A 20,000-nucleotide genomic window follows, 5' to 3' on the forward strand; every position below is an offset into this window, starting at 1 on the left:
TTCTGCTACTTGAGCTGGGTCATGCTCTTAGAGACACCGGCAACAACATCGAGACATGACAGGAGGCTGACCAGGAACACCTGGAACACCAGGAACACCTGAAGATACCTGGCCATAGCGCCACCAAGAGCCTAGCCAGGGATCTGACCAATCACTGTTAACCTGATCGATAGCATGAACACCATCACGTAACTCATCTAGGTCTTTAGTTTACCTCGTTAAATGTAGAGTAGGACACATCTGTACAGCGCTCAGGACCTACCGCTGAACAGGTTCCTCCTGGTTAGGTGATAGGATCGGATCTAAAGCGAGCGATGTGATTGTAACGAGTCGGATTATGAGTCGTGATCGTGACTAGCCGTGACGCCGTCGTTAGGGGACGGAGCAGCTAGAAGTCCAGTCCGAAAAGTTTGACTACAGGTGAGATACTGAACACGGATGATCTGTGGACGCTGGAGAGAGACTCAGCGGACGTTTCTTGCAGTAATGACGGGTCCGGATTTGAGAACCCGCTGAACACCTCACTCCATTAACACTGAAGGTAAAAAACCAGATGTCTTGAAGCCTCTGAGTACTCACTAGGTTTATATTAAATACACTCGACCTTATTACAGTGTACACACAAGGACCTCGAGAGCTTGGAACATCTAGGAGAAGATGTGAGGGATCAGTGGGACGGGATGAACCTGGAGGACATGAGGAGCATGTTTTAGTGTCGTAGATATAGGTGAAGTTACTCGGGTTTAAGATGAGATCGGGGTCTCATGGCGGGAAGGTGCTAAATCAGTGAACATCACACACACACACACTTCCTACACTGCACATGCTATAATCAGCGTGCGTGTTCTGCCCGTGTTCTCAGAGAATCGAGGAGATCATGAAGAGGACGCGGAGGAGCGATGGAGAAATGAAGGTGTGTTTACGGACAGGTGTGTGAACTTTCATTTTATTATTTGAAATGAAATGATTAATATTAATATTAATATTATTTCTACAGCGAGAGGAGAGTCAGGAGCGTGGTTCCCCTCCGTCACACACACACTCGCACGCTCTGTCTCCGCCGGGTGAGTTAACGTCAACACCGTGCTGACTAGCATCAGCATCGTATGAACGGGTTGTGGTATTGCGTAACATCAGCTAGTGAATAATGACGCAGCTAATGTTTAATATTAATGCTAACAAATATATTTGTGTTTTTAAATGTTTAAAAGTCAGACTGATTTACTGACTTATGTTCTCATGGAACACACTGACACTAGATTAGCAACTCTGAGTGATTAGCAGGTTAGCTTCTACATTTGAACATAAACATTTCAGCATTTCATCATCGCAGTGTAGTGCAGAGGCTGTTTACCAGCACAGAAAACTCTCATTAAAGCTCTGTGTGTGTGTGTGTGTGTGTGTGTGTGTGTGTGTGTGTGTGTGTGTGTGCACTCCAGACTGCTGGTGTTTGCAGTGTGTATTGTGTTTTTCCTCCCTGTGGCTCTCTGGAGAGGATCAGATTCTGTGTGTCGCAGTTTGTAATTAAGAAAATCCATTCAAAGACATTTATATCTTTTTTTAAACTGCAGCACTGTGTGTGTGAGAGAGAGAGAGTGTGTGTGTGTGTGTGTGTGTGTGTGAGAGAGAGAGTGTGTGTGTGTGAGAGAGAGTGTGTGTGTGTGAGAGAGAGTGTGTGTGTGTGTGAAAGAGAGTGTGTGTGTGAGAGAGAGAGTGTGTGTGTGTGTGAAAGAGAGTGTGTGTGTGAGAGAGAGTGTGTGTGTGTGTGAGAGAGAGAGAGTGTGTGTGTGAGAGAGAGTGTGTGTGAGAGAGAGTGTGTGTGAGAGAGAGTGTGTGTGTGTGTGTGAAAGAGAGTGTGTGTGAGAGAGTGAGAGAGAGAGTGTGTGTGAGAGAGAGAGTGTGTGTGTGAGAGAGAGTGTGTGTGTGAGAGAGAGTGTGTGTGTGTGTGTGAAAGAGAGTGTGTGTGAGAGAGTGTGTGTGTGTGTGTGTGAGAGAGAGAGTGTGTGTGAGAGAGAGAGTGTGTGTGTGTGTGAAAGAGAGTGTGTGTGTGTGTGAGAGAGAGAGAGAGAGTGTGTGTGTGAGAGAGATTGTGTGTGAGAGAGAGTGTGAGAGTGTGTGTGAGAGAGTGTATGTGTGTGTGTGAGAGAGAGAGTGTGTGTGTGTGAGAGAGAGAGAGTGTGTGTGTGAGAGAGTGTGTGTGTGAGTGTGTGTGTGAAGGACAGAGAGATGTTCTTTCAGAGGGATTTAGCCTCTTCATTTTTCTATTAATCTTTGTTTGTTTGTTTGTTTGTTTGTTTGTCCTTTAGTGAACCTGTATTTGTTGCAGATATTTTACTGTATATTTTAAAAAGTTTTATTTTTCATATCTGATTATAATTCTATATTATTTTTATATTGTTGTATTTAACAGTAAAAAGCTCGTTTCCATAAAAAACTATCATCATGTCACTCTTTACCAAAAACAAAATGATGCAGTCGTTTATTGTGTTCTTGCAGGTGAAGTCCAGGTGAACGCAAAGGTAAAGGGTGAGGTGAAAGCCCCGCCCACTGGTGCACAGGTGAGCTCCTCCCCACAAAACCAGGTGAATCTAAAGAATTGTGTTTAAAAACCTGACGGGTGTTTGGTAGTTACAAAAACAAAACGAGTGATTTTAGACGCTGTTACGTGGACAGGTGAAGCCACGCACACCTGAACGCATCATGAAGCAGCATGAGAGTGCAGAGAAGAGTTCACACACACCTGCACAGGTGCTGCACGACACTCCATCATTAAACTCTCCTGATCGTAGAGGAGCAGCTGTAAAAGTGGAAGTTGCTCCAGTGGCACCTCAGAGAAGCTCACCTGTGAGAGAGGAACAGAGCGCTCAGGTGAGGAAGATAAACAGTCCATCAGAGAAACTGCTGGAGTCGCAGGTGAAGATCTCTGCTGAAAACCATGAGAAGAAACATCTACCAGTCAAGGAGAGAGAGCGAGGAACAGGCCAGGTGATCAGCCCTGATCTTACACAGGTGATCAGACAGGAGACCAGGGGCATGGTTAAAAGTTCCCCTTCTGAACAATTGAAGAGTCCAACCTCCCAACAGGTGAACAGCCAGGTGAAAGGTTCTACCTCTGAACAGGTGAACAGCCCAGTGAATGGTCCAACCTCCCAACAGGTGAACAGTCCAGTGAAGGGTCCAACCTCCCAACAGGTGAACAGTCCAGTGAAGGGTCCAACCTCCCAACAGGTGAACAGTCCAGTGAAGGGTCCAACCTCCCAAGAGATGAACAGCCAAATGAGGAGTCCAATCTCCCAACAGGTGAACAGCCAGGTGAAAGGTTCTACCTCTGAACAGGTGAACAGTCCAGTGAAGGGTCCAACCTCCCAACAGGTGAACAGTCCAGTGAAGGGTCCAACCTCCCAACAGGTGAACAGCCAAATGAGGAGTCCAACCTCCCAACAGGTGAACAGCCCAGTGAAGGGTCCAACCTCCCAACAGATGAACAGCCCAGTGAAGGGTCCAACCTCCCAACAGGTGAACAGTCCAGTGAAGGGTCCAACCTCCCAAGAGATGAATAGTCAAATGAGGAGTCCAACCTCCCAAGAGATGAACAGCCAAATGAGGAATCCAACCTCCCAACAGGTGAACAGCCAGGTGAAAGGTTCTACCTCTGAACAGGTGAACAGTCCAGTGAAGGGTCCAACCTCCCAACAGGTGAACAGCCAAATGAGGCATCCAACCTCCCAACAGGTGAACAGTCCAGTGAAGGGTCCAACCTCCCAAGAGATGAACAGCCAAATGAGGAGTCCAACCTCCCAAGAGATGAACAACCAAATGAGGAGTCCAACCTCCCAAGAGATGAACAGCCAAATGAGGAGTCCAACCTCCCAACAGGTGAACAGCCAGGTGAAAGGTTCTACCTCTGAACAGGTGAACAGTCCAATGAAGGGTCCAACCTCCCAACAGGTGAACAGCCAAATGAGGAGTCCAACCTCCCAACAGGTGAACAGTCCAGTGAAGGGTCCAACCTCCCAAGAGATGAACAGCCAAATGAGGAGTCCAACCTCCCAACAGGTGAACAGCCCAGTGAAGGGTCCAACCTCCCAACAGGTGAACAGCCAGGCAAAAAGTCCAACCTTGGAGCAGTTGAACAGCCCAGTGAAGGGTCCAACCAACCAACAGGTGAACAGCCAAATGAGGAATCCAACCTCCCAACAGGTGAACAGCCAAATGAGGAATCCAACCTCCCAACAGGTGAACAGCCAAGCGAGGAGTCCAACCTCCCAACAGGTGAACAGCCAAGTGAGGAGTCCAACCTCCCAACAGGTGAACAGCCAAGTGAGGAGTCCAACCTCCCAACAGGTGAACAGCCAAATGAGGAGTCCAACCTCCCAACAGGTGAACAGCCAAATGAGGAGTCCAACCTCCCAGGAGGGACCCAGCTTGGTGAAAAACCCCACCACCCAGCAGGTGAACATCCAGGTGAAGCGTGAGCAAGTGAATGGCCAGGTGAGCTCGCAGGTGAAAGCTATCATGACATCGTCACAGGTGACATCAAAGAAGACATCAAGTAGCTCCTCCCCCCTCAGCCCACTTCCTCCACCACAGCTCTCACCTCCTCTCAGTGACCTGGAGTATCTGGAGAAAAGGGGCGGGGCCAGAAAGCAGTTGGCTGATGAGGTGCAGTCAGTGGAAGTCAGGTGAGGCCTTGTTCCAAATCAGTCACATGATTGGTCTGTTCTAATCCCTGTTCCCTGTAATGAAGTGCATTATGGGTATTCTGTAGACAGTTTGGACGATAAACCTGTTGCATTGTGGGACTTTAATAGTGCACTGTGTAGTGAGGATAGTTTATATATCCATCATGAGCTTAAGATTATCCATATTTCCCCTCAGCCCCGTGTCTAAAGAGGAACTCATCTCCATTCCCAAGTTTTCTCCCATCTCTGAAGTTCAGAATGTTGTGAACAACACACGAGCGCTGGAGGACCTGCTGGATCTGACTGGTCATGTGACATATCCCATAATGCCTCGCAGCACTGCGCTGGGAGACTGCAACAAAAACGTGATTGAGCCGAAACAGACTTCTAACACACTGAACATGAGAAGCAGAAAGGAGTGAGAGGTGACACAAACACACACACACACACACACACACACACACACACACACACACAGTTAATAAGACAAAAAAACGCAGTTTGTCATGTTACTGTGAAACTTAAAGTTACAGCTTTACCCCTGACTGTTACACACACTGACACTGGAGACTCCTTCCAACGTTACATAAACATCTCCTTTACAGAAAAATTCACCGTATCAGTTATTGTCTTTTAAATCTGTTTATGTGGAGCGGGCGCTGTACACGTTCCTGTGAACGAGCCGTTACTATAGAAACGATAACGCATTAGAACGAGAGCGTTAATATAAAGCTGCGCTACTGTCAGAGCCGCTGTTCTAGAGAACTAATCACCACCTTCTGACCAATCACAGTCCAGGATTCATCAGCTCTGTGGTGTAATAACATTTAATAACTGTGCTGTGTCTGTGTGTGTGTCTGTGTGTGTGTGTGTGTGTGTGTGTGTGTGTGTGTGTGTGTGTGTGTGTGTAGGTTGAGTGAGAGGAAGAGGAAGAAGAAAAAGAGGAAATGCTTCATCACTGGATGGATAGACTGAGCATGATCTTTAAACATTAGCCACATTAGCATTGTGCTGCTACAACTAATAATAACACAGAGACTATCGAGGCTGGACTCAAATACATCGTTAATGAATCTGCTGTTTATTTATTTATTTCTGCATAATGAGAAGAATGTGTGCTGTTTATTAGTCCTGGGTAAGGATGTGTATTAGGCTTGTGCTGGTAATCAGATACAGAAAATATAAATATATAATCACGATATCTTAGTTTATTTAATCAATTAAAAATACACTCATTTGTCTCACATGGAAATTATCATAATTTTCTTCTAAACATGACCATGTTGGACAAATTGGAACGGAAAAAAGTCAGTGTGAGTGAGAAAAGTTTACAGAGCTGAGACTTCACTGTTTTTGCAGACAAATGGAAGTTATTTCCATAACAAGCTAACGTAGCGCAAACAACTCGCTGGCTAGCCTTACTTACTTACTTACTTACTTACTTACTTAATTATTTACTTAGTTAGCTATGTTAGCCAGCATCATCTTCTCTGTAAGAGCTAATGGTTTAAAAAACTCTAGTACACTATCGTGATATAATACTGCGAATAAAAAATAAAAACTACTGTTGCAGAACGTGGTATAGGCGCACGCCTGGTGTGTAAATAACTGTACATTTATACAGTATGTAATGTTTGTAAAATGACAGCTGGCCAAAGCACACGAAGGAGAAGAAAAACCTCACAGACCAAAAGATGTAAGATATTCATCGTGAGGTGTAGTAGATCGTTAGCCTCAACAGTAGCCTAGCGCTGCTGTACAGTAAACTGGACTGTATGTATGCTGATATGCTAAGTTCTCCTGCACTGCATTAGTTTTATGTTCAACACACAGTATGATTAATGTGTAGTGTTTAGTTTGGATAAAGCATTAAGTATGTACTTACCTAGCTAACATAACAAAACACACATAACATAGGTGAGATGCTTGCTAGCGTTAGAGAGATAGTAAGCTAGTTGTGTTAGCAAGCACATTCTGTGCTGCAAAAGCTAATTCTGCTTTTAAAAAAAAAATTTCATCGGAGTGGAGAAGCCAGAGATAACGAGCTGTAGTAAAGGTTAAGGTGATTATGATTATGTTAAAAATGTAAAAATTGGCATGTACCTTTCCTGTTAGCTGTATTTAGCCGGCGAATATTAGATCTGCAGCGTCATTAAAATGAAAAATGAATTCCACCTTGTGGACTTTTAGTAAAACAGACTCTGTTCTGATGTTCAGATTCCTGATAGTAGTAAATACGAGTAAAAAAACTTCACTTTTTCTTAAACAGAAATCAAACCATGTCAGTGCTGCTCTGGAGTGAAAGATGAGACGGTTGTGACAATTTCTGCTCCTGTTCTGAGTGTCTTACTGTTACTGTTTAAAGTGTTTTCTCCAGACTGGACTCTTCCTTTTACCTGCTAATGGATAAAATCATCGTACTGCACATGTCCTTTCTGTAAACAAGCTGCATGAAGCCTGAACGCCATATTACACTTAGTAATAATGATCAAAAATAAAAACATTACAAAATCAGCTCTTTTAGTGTGTTTACTGTGTGAGTTTTATTAACCTCACTTCAAATTTACTTCACTTTACTGCTTTTCATAGTAAAGACTCGCTGTGCCATAAATAAACATTATTATTAAGAGGGAATAAACAGTGAAGAGTTTTTAGAGGAGATGGAGGGACAGGTTGAATGTGGTACATGTTAGCAGGTATACTGACTAGCGGGGTTTTTACCCACGTGCAAATAAAACAATTAACACTTTTCCTCAGGGATCAGAAAGTACTCTATCTAAATTACTCAGGAAACACGCTGAAACCCATTTCCCAAGGAGAGAAAGCAATAAAATTAGTCTTACAGGCATCAAAAATCTCTTTACACATGAACCAGTTAAGTAACTAATTTATATCAGAGCATAATTAATGTGCAATACAATAATTTCATATTAAAACCCAAAATGAACTATTTTCATTGAAAAAACAACAATTATAACAATCTTTTATAAACAAATTCTATTTACAATATCCCTATCTTTTTCTTTATTTTAAGTACAGTCAACAGCAGTGGTCAGCAACCCTGTTCCTGGAGATCTACCTTCCTGAAGACTTTAGCTCCAACCCTCATGTTGGCCACCTGACCATCTAATCTTTAGAAGCCTTATGAAATTCTTGAGCAACTAAAACAGGTGTGTTAGATTTTGGTTGGAGATGAAACCTGCAGGAAGGTAGATCTCAGGGAAGAGGGCTGAGGACTACTGGTGTACAGATATTCTACTGTTCTGCTTTCAAAGGTTTTGATATTAGACATCATGAGTAATATCACAGAACAGTGTTCATTTGAACGGGATGGAAACTGGGAAGGCAAATGAGGACGGAGGGAAAAATTTAATAAAAACAAACCTGCAGCACATTTTTAAATATCTTTTTGTCAATAAATATAGCAAATAAAACTTAATTTAAAAAAGTGAAGTAGTTAATCTATATCTATCTATCTATCTATATATATATATATATATATATATATATATATATATATATATATATATATATATATATATATATATATATATATATATATATACTATTGCAACTATTGCAAGTGTATATTGATAGCTGGGTTCAATACCACTACTACTACTACTACTAATAATAATAATAATATTTTTACAAATTGGAAAATGTGCAATTATAAAGAAAAAAAAGACATAAAATGTGTACAAAGATACTTACGGGTAGAATATCCTAAAATCCTAAAAATAAATAAATAAATAATAATAAAATAATAATAATAATAATAATAATAATAATAATAATAATAATAAATAATAATTTTTTAAAAAAGTAAATACTAATAAAAAATATATAATTACTATATTATAATCTGAAATTACGGACTGTATGTACTGTATAAACACATAGAGTCTGTGGTGAACATTTTTAATGAATTTTAGACAAATTTATTAACACAACTTTTATAAGTTTGGTTCATGGATTGTGTAGCACTTCTCAGGTAGAGCTCATCAGTATGTTGACAGTACTGTGAGTCTTAAGTAATGTACTCAGGCATTTGAAGGTAAAGTTTTAATGCTTTGGACTGAGATTAAGTTGATAACCGACACGGGAATTGTTTTCTTTGTTGCCTCAAACCGCTGCTGAAGTTTATTTAAAGCTCCTCTCTGACTGACGGAACACAGCAGCTGAAGGTTTATCGTCAGTGAGGAATGTTAGATTTAGCACACTCGCTCACACTGCTCTGGAGTCAGTCTACTGCGCCAACGTTCACTCATTTCCGTTGAAACTCGAACAGTGAAACTGATCTGAGATCAGGTTTATTCCTCCCCCAAGTTGTCAGGCGCCATATTGATTTGTCGTCACTGCTTCATTAACCAGCTGTCGGAGGACGTTATCCGTCACCCCAGCCCCCCCCCGGATCGCCAATCCAACAAATCCCGCCTTTCACGCGTTGAGATTGGCTGACAGCAGGACATCTCATGGGATACGATTGGCTAGATACATCCTTGCGATTATTTTTTTAAATAGACAATTGGGGTGTCCAATCGTATTGGTGGAGGCGGGTTTTATCGGAGTGTGGGCGGGGAAAAGTATGCGTAGGTTGGTTGCAGTTCTGTGTAGCTTTAGCGTCGATTTACTGTCGACGCAGTATGAGCGCAAAGATATAAATATGTTAGATTTACGACTATATATTTAAAACGTCGATCTAGTTTATGTTAATATAGTAATTTAAATTCATTTTCAACGGATTTTTGCTCCAGAGTGATTAAGTTTACGGTTAAGAAGGTTTTTCGAAGTAGCTAGCTTTTTTTTTGCTAGCCGAACTAGCTTCTTGCTAGCGGTCTTTCAACGTTAGTTTCTCAAATAACCTTGGGTGAGTGCTTTGATACAAAATGAAGGAGAGATCACAGCTTAACAAAAATCTCAACGACTTTTAATGACTGGGAAAGTTCGTTTTTAACATGCTGAAGTGTTCGAGTGGTGTGTTGTAGGTTATTGGTTATAAACAGTGGAGTTTGTTAAGCTAGTTTAGGTTAGCTGGCCTACTTACCTACACACAGCCATAAAAATAAAATAAAAACATCCTACATGGTTGTAATATTTTACTGTTTTTGTACAGTTTTAACGATGTTTATTTTCCAGACTGGGAGATTGTGTATTAATAGTAATGTAACAGAATTGATTTAGATTGCGTGTTTTTCTATTTTTGTTTACTTGTTGTTTAGTTGTCATGGTAACGTCACAACTTTATTATCATTATTACTTTTACTTTTCCAACCAATCCTTGGTTGGTGTTAGAAGTGCCTGGTCCTGTTATCTCTCTCCAGACTTCTGTCTTTTCTTCAAATTTTCTCCTTGTAATGAATAATTTTTTATATATATAAAAAAATTTCCCCAAAGTGAGCTTTATTTCAGTGTCCTGTCTTTATTTTCCTTTCCTCAGGAAGGTGAGCAGTGTGAAGATGGTGAGACCTCACTCAGGTTCTCCTCGGTCCAGACAGAGGTACTCCTTTATCTCAGTCCCTGGAGCACTTTATCACTGCGTTCGTATCAGCAGCGTCTCAGCGTTTTTTTTTTTGTTGTTTTCCAGGTCCTTCTCTGATAGCAGTCACAGCGAGCACCGTGAAGGGCGATTGGGCCCGTCTTCTAGGGGATTTCGAGGTCCCCCAGGTAAGGCCCCTCCCAGCTGGAGAGACGGCAACAACGGAGGACATTCCCATTACGCCAGGGACAAGAGACCTCAGATGGGAGACCTGAGAGAGCGACCGCATGGACACTGGACGCCTCATAACCAGGATAACTTCAGACCGTACCCCATGTCTCAGGATTCTCATCGTGGCCGCAGGAGGTGCTCCCCAGCCCGTTCGAACCGCCCTCCCCCTGTTCAACACCGCCACTCCCCTCACGGACCACCGTCAATCCACCACAGGCCCTTCCATGGGAACCATTCCGGCCACGTTTCTCCTTCTTCCCGATATTTCCACAGCCCTCCGTCAGACCGCAGGGGTCCGTCGCCACATAACAGCTTCAGAGCCCAGCAACGATACCAAAACTCCCCCCATGAGCAGGAGAGGAGCTGGGGTCCTGGAAGGCAACCAAGCCCCAGGGAGAGGCCCTTCGGGCGTCCTGCCCATGGAGGGCATCGCTGGAACGGCCCAGGGGGTTATCCTCACCCCAACGGGGAGCCCAGACCCTCTAACTCGCCCCAGAGAAAGCCCAGAGAGTTCCATGAGAGGAACTCGTATCCAGAGAGGTACAGGAATCATGGCTGACCCGTGCAGGCCGGGTGATGATGGTGATGATAATGGTAGAGATACAGGGGCGATTTGAATAAACAGTGAAGTGTTAGGGTCAAAAGTCAACACTACAGGGAGATAAATGTTAACACCCCCCCCCCCCCCCCCCCCCCCCAAATCCACGCTACAATTCCTTTACTTCATTTGTTTTGCTGGGGGTAAAGTTTACAAAAAGGAACTAATTTTAAATGAGAAAAAGAAAAGAGGTCCCTTTAGAAGTCACCCAGTCATTATGGAGAAAGTGTTATATACCTTTTGAGGCTTTTATAACAAGTCCTGTTTTATACCCCGCCCCTGTGGCATTCAGCAGGTTTGGGGCTGGATGTAGAATAATAAGAGTTAAGAAATACCCCTAACCCTGTGCACGCAGCAGGACCTGGCATTATAACCCACATGTTTGTATTGTTTGTGATGGATATGCAGGTGGTCTACAGAGAGAGATCCACGGAAGCAGCACGGAGACGCCGGCAAGGGGCGAGGGAGGGGACGGCCTGGGCACCACGCCCCCGAGTGGCCGCGTAGGGAAGGGGGTAACGCGTACCCTCGCCCCTTTTACAGATCTCCTTCGTGGAAATCAGGTCCGTCGACTTCCTCCAACTCGTCTTCCAGATTCCCTCCACCTCTGCGCCCGCAGGAGAGGCCTCCCATGCGGCCTATGAAGAGGAGGTTTCAGGAAATGGGCCGCCCACCGCTGCCGCCCCCCGAGCTCGAGCACGGACCGCCCAAACGCTTCCGTAGAGAGGTGCCTGCACGTCCAATGCCTCTTAAAAGTTTTGGAGGTCGCGGCCTGTCCCTCAAGGACAAGTCCCGGCTGTTGAAGGGGCGCAAGTTCAGAGCAGAATCCGTCACGCGGTTCAAAATGCCCCCTCTGAGGCCCAGGCCTTCGGACAAGATGCAGGAAGTGGAGCACATGGGCGAATCCTCCAGACTCCCGCCTCGCAAGATTCCTCTGAAGAAAAGTATGAAGAGGCACCCGTCTCGAGAGTCGCCTACAGACACCGACTCCAAATCTGCTGATCCTGAAACGGACTCCGAGACACAGGTGGAATCCCGGCGCTCTGTACGAGCACGCAGGTACGGTATCTCCCCTCATACTGTGGCAATGGCTGCGTGATGTTTAGAAGGTTCCGAGCTTCCCTGTTTGTCTCTGGCACTGCTTTCACCAAAGGGGCATCACCCTGTTCACATGAGAAACACCAGTAGAGGCTTCTTTACTCCTCACCTGAATCACCTCTAAGACGTGTAACCTTCAGCCCAGAATATCTGTCCTTAACGTTAACACAGGGATATATAAGGGGGAAAAGTACCAGACGTGCTGTCTAATTCATACCACCTCAAAAAAAAGCCCAAAACAGAGTCAGTCTGAAAACGTTTACCTCGATCACGGTCAGGCTCAGACACTCGGTGAGCTCTTAAAGGTTATAAACCCTTCTGAAGGCTTCTCCCACAAAGTCAACACCTTCCTTCCTTTCACCTGAACGATAGCTCAGATTAGCGATGCTCTGCGTGTATAAACTCGGGTACGGTTACATAACTTCCTCCAACATGGTGAGCAAAGTTGTTCCAGAAAGAACTTCAAGAGGAAAAGACAATCAGGTTGACAGAAGGATGAAGTTTTGGCAAATTGCACTTGATTGAGTCTCCACCTGCCACCCTGGAAGATCTGGCAAGAAGATCTCTGAATTCCCGGTAAAGAGAGGGGAAGAAAAAAACCAACACTACCTGCATTCCAGAGCCTCCAGTTCCTGCACAGTTCCTTAAGATTGACCAGGAAGACAACTTGCCTCTAAGATGTATAACAAACTATCCAAGACTGGAATTTCTACCATTTGTGCCATCCAGACAACAATCAGTACTACTTCTGCAACTCCGCCACCATTGTGGCTACAGAACAACCCCTTGTGTTGTCTAGAAGGTACCAAGGTTGGCAGATCAAGCTAGGAATGCTACCCAGTTTGAAATTTATAACTGGCCAAGTGTCTTCTCATCAAAATCTAAAACGAGGTTACTGGAATTGGATCAAAAGGTTCATTCCTCAGATGATCACTTCTGAAGAAATACCAAAATCTCCTCATGCCTCAGATCATTTCGTCTGAAGAAGTGTTTTAAAAAAAACCCAGCTGGTTCCTCTGAAGAAGTCTTTTAAAAATAAATAAATAAAACCACCTTGTTCCTCAAATGAACAGCTCTGATGTGTTAAAATGGCTGGTTCTTCAGTGGTTTCTTCTGAAGAGGTGTTCAAAAACCAGCATTTTCCTCAGATGTTCCTCAAAATCTCCTTCCTCCGACGATCACCTTTTGAAGAAATGCTCAAAGCCCAGCTCAGGCGATTTCTTCCAAAAACACTACGTTTCTCAGATGAGCAGCTCTGAAGAAATGTTCAGAAGTGTCTGGTTCCTCTGAAGAAATATTAGAAAACCCTGATGTCCCTCAGAAGTTCTCCATCATGCAGAGGAAAGCAGATCTAACATACAGTCTCACCCAAACATGACTGAGGGAAACGTTTGCCAGCCTTACCTGTGTGGAAGTTCTCCTGAGGTGCTCCTGAGATAAAGATGGCCTCAGATTATAGTGGGAACAAACCGGGAAAAACAAGGCTTTGGACCAAATGGCAAAAAGCACTAGGATGAGGAGGAGGAACGTGTCGTGTGGATGGGAATTCAAAGCGAAGATGATCAAGTTTTAGGAGTGAAACTCAAACCCAGGTCTTCACGTATGATTCGTCTGTGTCGATTATTCACTTAGAGCAAGAAAACGGTTAAAATCCAGAGCGAATGAGAGAAAACTAATCTACCAATTGAAACTGAAGCATGGAGATGATGGGCTAGCTTTGCTGTAAGTACCCTAGCAGCGATCCATCTCTAGTTTATTTTGCTTTATTACAGTAAAGGCTTTGTGATTTCAGTATTATTATCTGAACAGTTGCACTTCCGTTCACAGCAAAGGTACACGTGTGGTTAAACTGTATAACATGCATGGTGATGTCCTCTCTGTCTGCTGTATTAACTCCAAACAGGAAGTCATGCCAGTGTTATTGGTTTATTTGTTGTTGTTGTTGTTGTTGTTGTTGATCTCCATCTTCTCCGACTAGGTTAACTCACCTTTTTTGTTTTTTTTACATGGACTTTTCCAGCTCTTCACCTATAGACAGACAGCTTACCCGTGACCTGGTGGTGGTTTCTCACTGGGAAGCTGGAACTCGAAGCTCGAGTCCGAAGAGCAGCACGTCCTGGAAGAGCAGAATGTCCCATAATAATAATAAAACCGGTAAAATAAATACGGAGTCGTCCTGGAGATGGGTTTTTAAAGTGTTTTTTAAAATTGTTGTAACTTTTAAATCTTTTTGTTCAGGTGAGAATCTGAATCACCGCTTTGGAAATTCAGCACGTGACCAGAAGCAGCGACGGTATACACCCACACGGGACACACACACACACACACACACACGCGCGCGCGATCTGAAATGTCTGTTTTTATACACAATGCTAACGATGTGTTCTATCACAGGCCAATGGATACTCCGGGAAAACCGTTACGGAAACCCGGCACTTTTCAGGTAAAACACCTAGACCCACCTGAAAGAAATAGAACTGTTCCCTGTTAAGTGCATAGCTGAATTCAATGGTGTGTGTGTGTAGAAACCCGGTTTCCGTCCTGCCCCTGTACTCCAGAAGGGTCCTGATGGTGTCTTCAGGAGGCCACTGATGGTAATTGTGTTGCAGTTTCTCTTCCGAGCCATTGGGGACAGTGTCTCCTGCTTTATACCACACTATTTTTTATTATTATTATTATTATTATTAATAATAATAATAATATTAATAATAATGTTGTTATTATTATTATTATTATTAATTCCTCACACTGGTAACATAGAATGAAAAAGTTTTAATTGATTTTTGTTTTTTCCCCCCTGTAAGGCCACCATACTGGCGCGTCCTCCGCTCCATCAGAAACCTGTGTTCAGGAAAAGTCAGAGCATCATGACCAAGTACAGGAACATGCAGACGCTCCGCCACAAAGCCCCGCCGCACCCACGCCAGGGGACGAGCTACCGTCGCTGGTGAAGTCTAAACCGACCGACCGAGTGAGTGAGTTACTGCCGGCGTTAAACAAACACACTCGTTTATGACGACCTCGGCTGTGTCTCATTCAGGATTCAGCTCCATCCTCCTCGGATTGATGATAAGCACGCCGACTAGTTATACGCTGCTAATGTAACCATAGCAACAGCTGATAGGGAAACATGCATGAGAAGGAGAGAACTTTCACTGTTGTAGCTGTGTGTAGAATAATCAGTGCTCTAATGTTTATTTCCCTTTCCCCTGCAGATGCCTGTGTGTGTCGTGAGGAACGCCACATCTGGATTTATATCCAAAAGTGTCTGTCCTTTCCCTGAATTCCTGTCTCTGGTTATTATCCTGTCTCAATCATATCACAGCTGCCAAAGTTTACTTTAATACTTTATTCATGCTTTAGGTTGCAGTCTGGTGATCTCTCAGGCGCGCACACACACACACACACACACACACACACAGAGTTGTGGTGATGTACAGAAGATGGTGAGGTTTTTTCGTTGTATTTTGGAGCTGTGTGAGTGAAGCGCTCAAGGCGGCGCTGATTAATGATCTGAAGATGAATGCTGATGTTTAAATGAGTTCCTTTAGTTCATCCTTTTGTTCTTTAAAGCTCTTTGTACAGCTCTTTAATCATGTACATTGTTTATAGAGATTTCAATAAAACAACTGGAACTTTTGTGTCAGCAGATGAATCCTTTAATATGGGTGATGAAGAAATGGAGTCAGGGTTAGTGATGCAGCTTCAGGATTTATTCACGTAACACACACTGAACATTAACCCGGAAGAACTTTATACTGGAGACACGCTAACAGGGTGGAAACACTCCGTTATACCAGTTCGAGCAGAATGTCATTATCTCTCACTCACACACACGCATCATGACGTTAAAGAGGCCCTCCAGTGCACCCCTTCGCTCCACATGCTCATCACCGAGACTGAACGGTCCTGTCTTGAGATTTGCGTGAGGCTACTGAAGCTAACAGGTACTGGAAGTGTACAGCCTCCAGTGGAGCGCTGTGTGTGTACGTGTGAGGAGAGCAGGATGCTGCGGACACCCTTCCCTGTTCATGAAGGACAGTCTGGATAGGTCACGCCTCCACCTGGACGAGGAGTTCCTGTTTCTGCAGGAAGTAGTCTCGGAACCAGGCAATGTGCTCCAGTTTCTGACGGACGGTCAGATGGTGGTTCTTGGACACTCCGGTGACCACCAGTTCCATAAAGTGTCTGACAGGACCGTGCTGAGGAAAACCGTCCTCCAGGTGGCGCTGCAGGAAGACGTGCTCATGAAATGGCACCTCCACTTCCTCCTCCATTCCTGACACACACACACACACGTTCATTCATTCATTCAGGTAAAACCAGTACAGGCAGCCATCTTAGCAACACCCCTTTACGGCTGAAGGTGCGGCAAATCCCAAAATGGCTCCCTACTCCAAAACTGTGTGCACTATAGAGCAGTTCCTGTACATTTATTCTGCTTTTTATTCTCATCACAGTAATGGATATTCATCTCCCATTTTTAATATCCTTACTGAGGGGCGGAGCTTTATTTAAGGGCGTGTTTCAGTCTGTGGCTGTGTCCTGAGCCACACACTACTGTACTAATAGTGTCTCAGTCTACATTGTTCTACACCTGCACTACAGTAACTAGTCAGTACTGTAGAATGTGCATTTGGGACACCTGACCCTGCTTGTGATTGGCTAGCGTGTTTGATGACATCACGTTGAGAAACGATCTCATTTAAACCCACTCACCTGCCTCGTTGTTGACGGGATACTGCCACAGTTTCCCCGCATTCGTCCACTGGATCATTTCCTCAAACCCATTACGAGGTCTCTGATTCACTGCCCCGACTATCTGATTGGCTAAATCAGCGTCCCAGAGGGAGGGGCCTGGAGCTGAACACAGACATTTAACTTTCAATAAATATAATCATTTTAAAATAAAACCTTATTTAGAATTAATTCTAGAAAGTGCTTTCAAAATTATTCCTCACTCAGATCTGTTTGTGTTTCCTGATCCGCAGGACTGAAGATGTGCAGCCTCTTTGCAGTAAAAGCAGAATTCCTGACACACACACACACACACACACACACACACACACACACACACTAGTAAAAGGCCCATGAGGAGCTGAATGCTGTATCAGACCCGGTCCACGTGTTGGTTCCGGTGGTCATTTACCTCCTGCGGATTTCAGCCAGCTCCCCCGTGATGCCGCGGTCGTGTGTGTAGCCACGCCCATCATCATCAAACCGAATCTGATTGGCCGGCCAGCTGTTCAATCTGCCAACCGCCTTCTTCCCCACTTTCATATCAGCGATGATGTTTCTGAGGAAAATCATTTTACACGAACATGGTTAGAATTTATAACAAAACCGAAATCATAAAAGTAATAATTCATTTAACTTTTTAAGGAAGAAGTGACAAAAAGTTTTAGTGTTAAAATGATTAGCTACATTTTAAAAACGTTATTAATTAAAAATGAATGAAGGCTTTAGTTGCTTGTTCTGAATTCTGGAAAAAAACGCAGGAGTTTGTTATTGGGATATTAATATTTAGTGCAAACGACACCGGCATTTTCCAAACTATAAATTCTAATGCTTTTTGAAATGTAAATTATAAGCGTGTAAAATCAGACGATTGAAATTCAGTTGCGGTGTGTGTGTGTGTGTGTGTGTAGGTGTGTAGGTGTGTTGTGCACAGACGTGTGTAAATTGTGCCGAAATTAAAAATGCAAAAATAAAACAACCCTGTTCGTGTTTTCACTGCCAATGATGTAGACCTGTCAGTCAAGCACTGTGGGCGGGGCTTTGGGGGGATGTACTGATGTGTGGTGTGATGAAATCAGTATCTGAAGTAAAACTTAACGTTTGAATCTGAATAAAGTCCAGAATGCGACATAACCTCTGCTTTACGGCTTCACTGCGGTGTGTTGGTGCTGTCGCTGAGATGAAACTCACCCGATGTTCTGCGTCTTGTCTCGTCTCGTCTCCTCGGATACGGCTTCGTGTTTGCGCAGCTGCTGCAGGAGCTCAGATTCGGCTCGGGAGCGATCAGGAAGCGTGGACGCAGCGGCAGAGACAGCAGCAACCAGCTCAGGACTCAAAGACTCGCTGAAACACATACACACACACACACACTTATCCATGTGCTAGCATTTTTTTTTACACACTTAAATAAATTAGTGACTTCAACTTCTATATTCTGCCTTTTAATGTAAATTGGGAGGGGCTAGTTAATTTGGCAAGTGTACTCATTGGAATATTAGGCCACACCCAATGGGGCAGCTCTCTGTGTGTGTTTTTCAAGTGTTTTCTCTGCTGAATGTTGAGAGTAAAATACGTTATTAATATTTATTTAGGTATTAATTCATGATTTTTATGTTATTATTTATGAAATGAACGGAGAGCCGGTGAGAGTCTCACCTCTGTGGTGATGTGGCTTGCTGAAACATGCTGCTCGTGCTCTCCATCACCATACTCTTCAGCTTCAGCGCACTGTCCTGTCCACTCGTCCCCTTCCTGAGAGATCTCAGCTTGGTTTTGGTCGTGGTGTCCACCTTCATGGCCCCGAGCAGCTCCAGGAGACCCTGTTTTCCAGTCTTCTCCTCCTCCTTCTGCTCCGCCGCTGATCTCAGGTGAGACGCTGTTATTTCAGCTGTGTTCTGACTCGCAGCCTTGGGTCTGGTCTCTTTCCCCGCTGCTGCGGCTTCACACGTTGCCTTCTCCAACCCTCTGACTTTCACCTCACACTCATGTTCCTCGTCATCGTCCCTCGTCCTGGACTCCACCTGCAGCTCTTCAGTTCTCTCTCCATCTTTCTTCTGCTCACACAGACTTGCTCCAGTCATCCCAAACGCCCTGCGGTTCACTAGACAGGGAGCCCTAAAGTGAGCAGCCAAAGTGTATTTTAAACAAGCAGCATCAAACTGAGATAAAATCACCAGGCTTCAGCAGAAATGATCCAGTGGGACATCTAGTGGCCCAAATGGACCTCTGGTGGCCCTACTGGTCCTTTAATGTCCCTACCGGACTTCTAGAAGCCCATCTTTAATATCTCATGTAGTACAGTTAACTCCAAATTGTTCCCTATTGGATACAGTGCGTTATTATACCTTATGTACTGCACTTATATAGTGAACTGGACTGAAGGCTCTGTGTCTGATTTTACTGCACTACAGAGGTGTAGCTGTGACTGATGTAAGCCGATGTAGTGCACCTGTACAGGGATCAGTGAGGTGTTTAGGACGCAGTAAATGCCTCACTGACCACTTTTAACCTTGCAGCTGAAAATCACACAAAACAGAACAGACTCACCTGAAACCGGAAGCGGAAGCTCTGTCCGTACATTTTGGGGGACGCAGTCTCGGGTCATGCGCGTGATTTAACGCATTTCTGCCCTGATAAAGAGAAAGGATCGCTCTTCTGTACATCACTGCTCCTCAATGTCGCGCATGCACGCTTCCGGGTCCAGCGGCTGAAAGTGTCCGTGAGCTACATGACCCGGAATAAAGGTTCCGGTGTTACAGAGCTATCATTTCAATAATAGTGATACGAGCATCAGGTTTTCTTAAAATAAAAGAAAAAAAGAAAAAAAAAGAAAAAAAAAGAAAAGAAAAAAGAATTCGATCATTATAATTGGATGGTGTTTTTTGGTTTCATTAATGTTGTTTCTGATTAATACATGGTATTTTCCCCCAATAAATCCCCATCAGATTAACTAAATTGATGCTGAACTAGATTGTGTGGTTTAATGATATTTCTGTTTCTAAATATATTTTTGGAAACGGAGAAAATGTGAAATATGTTTCTTTTTCTAATCCATTTTACAAACTACATATCCGTTACGCGGAAGTGGTCTTGACGAATCAGAGCTCACGGTCTCATCCGGGAATTTAGGGCAGTGTATCGTGAGTTAATCCGGCAAGTAAATGGACTCGCTAGC

General features: G+C 43.9%; 4 protein-coding genes across 13 annotated transcripts in view; 3 read left to right on the top strand and 1 right to left on the bottom strand.

The window, feature by feature from the left end:
- Nucleotides 1-7,196, top strand: part of map7d2a (MAP7 domain containing 2a) — a 16,706-nt gene extending 9,510 nt beyond the window's left edge. For 6 of the 9 annotated variants that reach the window (XM_053677214.1, XM_053677221.1, XM_053677219.1 and 3 more), the window contains 6 exons: nt 863-913; nt 998-1,064; nt 2,497-2,582; nt 2,656-4,682; nt 4,879-5,107; nt 5,594-7,196. In XM_053677214.1, the coding sequence (XP_053533189.1) occupies nt 863-913; nt 998-1,064; nt 2,497-2,582; nt 2,656-4,682; nt 4,879-5,104 (2,457 nt within the window). In that variant the 3' untranslated portion in view covers nt 5,105-5,107; nt 5,594-7,196. Of the gene's footprint in view, nt 1-862; nt 930-997; nt 1,065-2,496; nt 2,583-2,655; nt 4,683-4,878; nt 5,108-5,593 lie in introns of all 9 variants that reach the window. The other 3 variants (XM_053677216.1, XM_053677217.1, XM_053677218.1) reach the window with 3 other exon arrangements.
- Nucleotides 7,197-9,262: 2,066 nt separating this feature from the next.
- On the top strand, nt 9,263-15,727 carry si:ch211-114c12.2 (uncharacterized protein LOC336578 homolog). 2 transcript variants are annotated; one of them, XM_017460191.3, is made up of 10 exons: nt 9,263-9,552; nt 10,123-10,182; nt 10,270-10,932; nt 11,399-12,049; nt 14,109-14,242; nt 14,327-14,381; nt 14,483-14,531; nt 14,614-14,682; nt 14,893-15,063; nt 15,304-15,727. In XM_017460191.3, exons 2-9 carry the CDS (start codon nt 10,142-10,144, stop codon nt 15,037-15,039), a joined length of 1,809 nt encoding a protein of 602 aa, XP_017315680.1. In that variant the 5' UTR covers nt 9,263-9,552; nt 10,123-10,141; the 3' UTR covers nt 15,040-15,063; nt 15,304-15,727. The 2 variants fall into 2 exon arrangements, with proteins under 2 accessions (XP_017315680.1, XP_017315679.1); XM_017460190.3 differs by having other exon boundaries at nt 14,893-15,059.
- A 59-nt stretch (nt 15,728-15,786) lies between these two features.
- Nucleotides 15,787-19,551, bottom strand: mrps31 (mitochondrial ribosomal protein S31). The gene is made up of 7 exons (XM_017460211.3): nt 19,373-19,551; nt 18,482-18,940; nt 18,017-18,169; nt 17,238-17,384; nt 17,050-17,120; nt 16,808-16,951; nt 15,787-16,367 (listed from the first exon to the last, which is right to left on the bottom strand). The coding sequence occupies exons 1-7, from the start codon at nt 19,486-19,488 to the stop codon at nt 16,141-16,143; spliced, it is 1,317 nt and encodes a 438-aa protein (XP_017315700.1). The 5' UTR covers nt 19,489-19,551; the 3' UTR covers nt 15,787-16,140.
- Nucleotides 19,552-19,962: 411 nt separating this feature from the next.
- Nucleotides 19,963-20,000, top strand: part of slc25a15b (solute carrier family 25 member 15b) — a 5,141-nt gene continuing 5,103 nt past the window's right edge. Inside the window, exon 1 of the mRNA XM_017460238.3 lies at nt 19,963-20,000. This exon is cut by the window's right edge and continues 407 nt beyond it. The gene's annotated coding sequence lies outside the window, so the exon portion shown is untranslated.

Source organism: Ictalurus punctatus, chromosome 28 (genome assembly GCF_001660625.3).
Source record: "Ictalurus punctatus breed USDA103 chromosome 28, Coco_2.0, whole genome shotgun sequence".
NCBI classification, from domain to species: domain Eukaryota; kingdom Metazoa; phylum Chordata; class Actinopteri; order Siluriformes; family Ictaluridae; genus Ictalurus; species Ictalurus punctatus.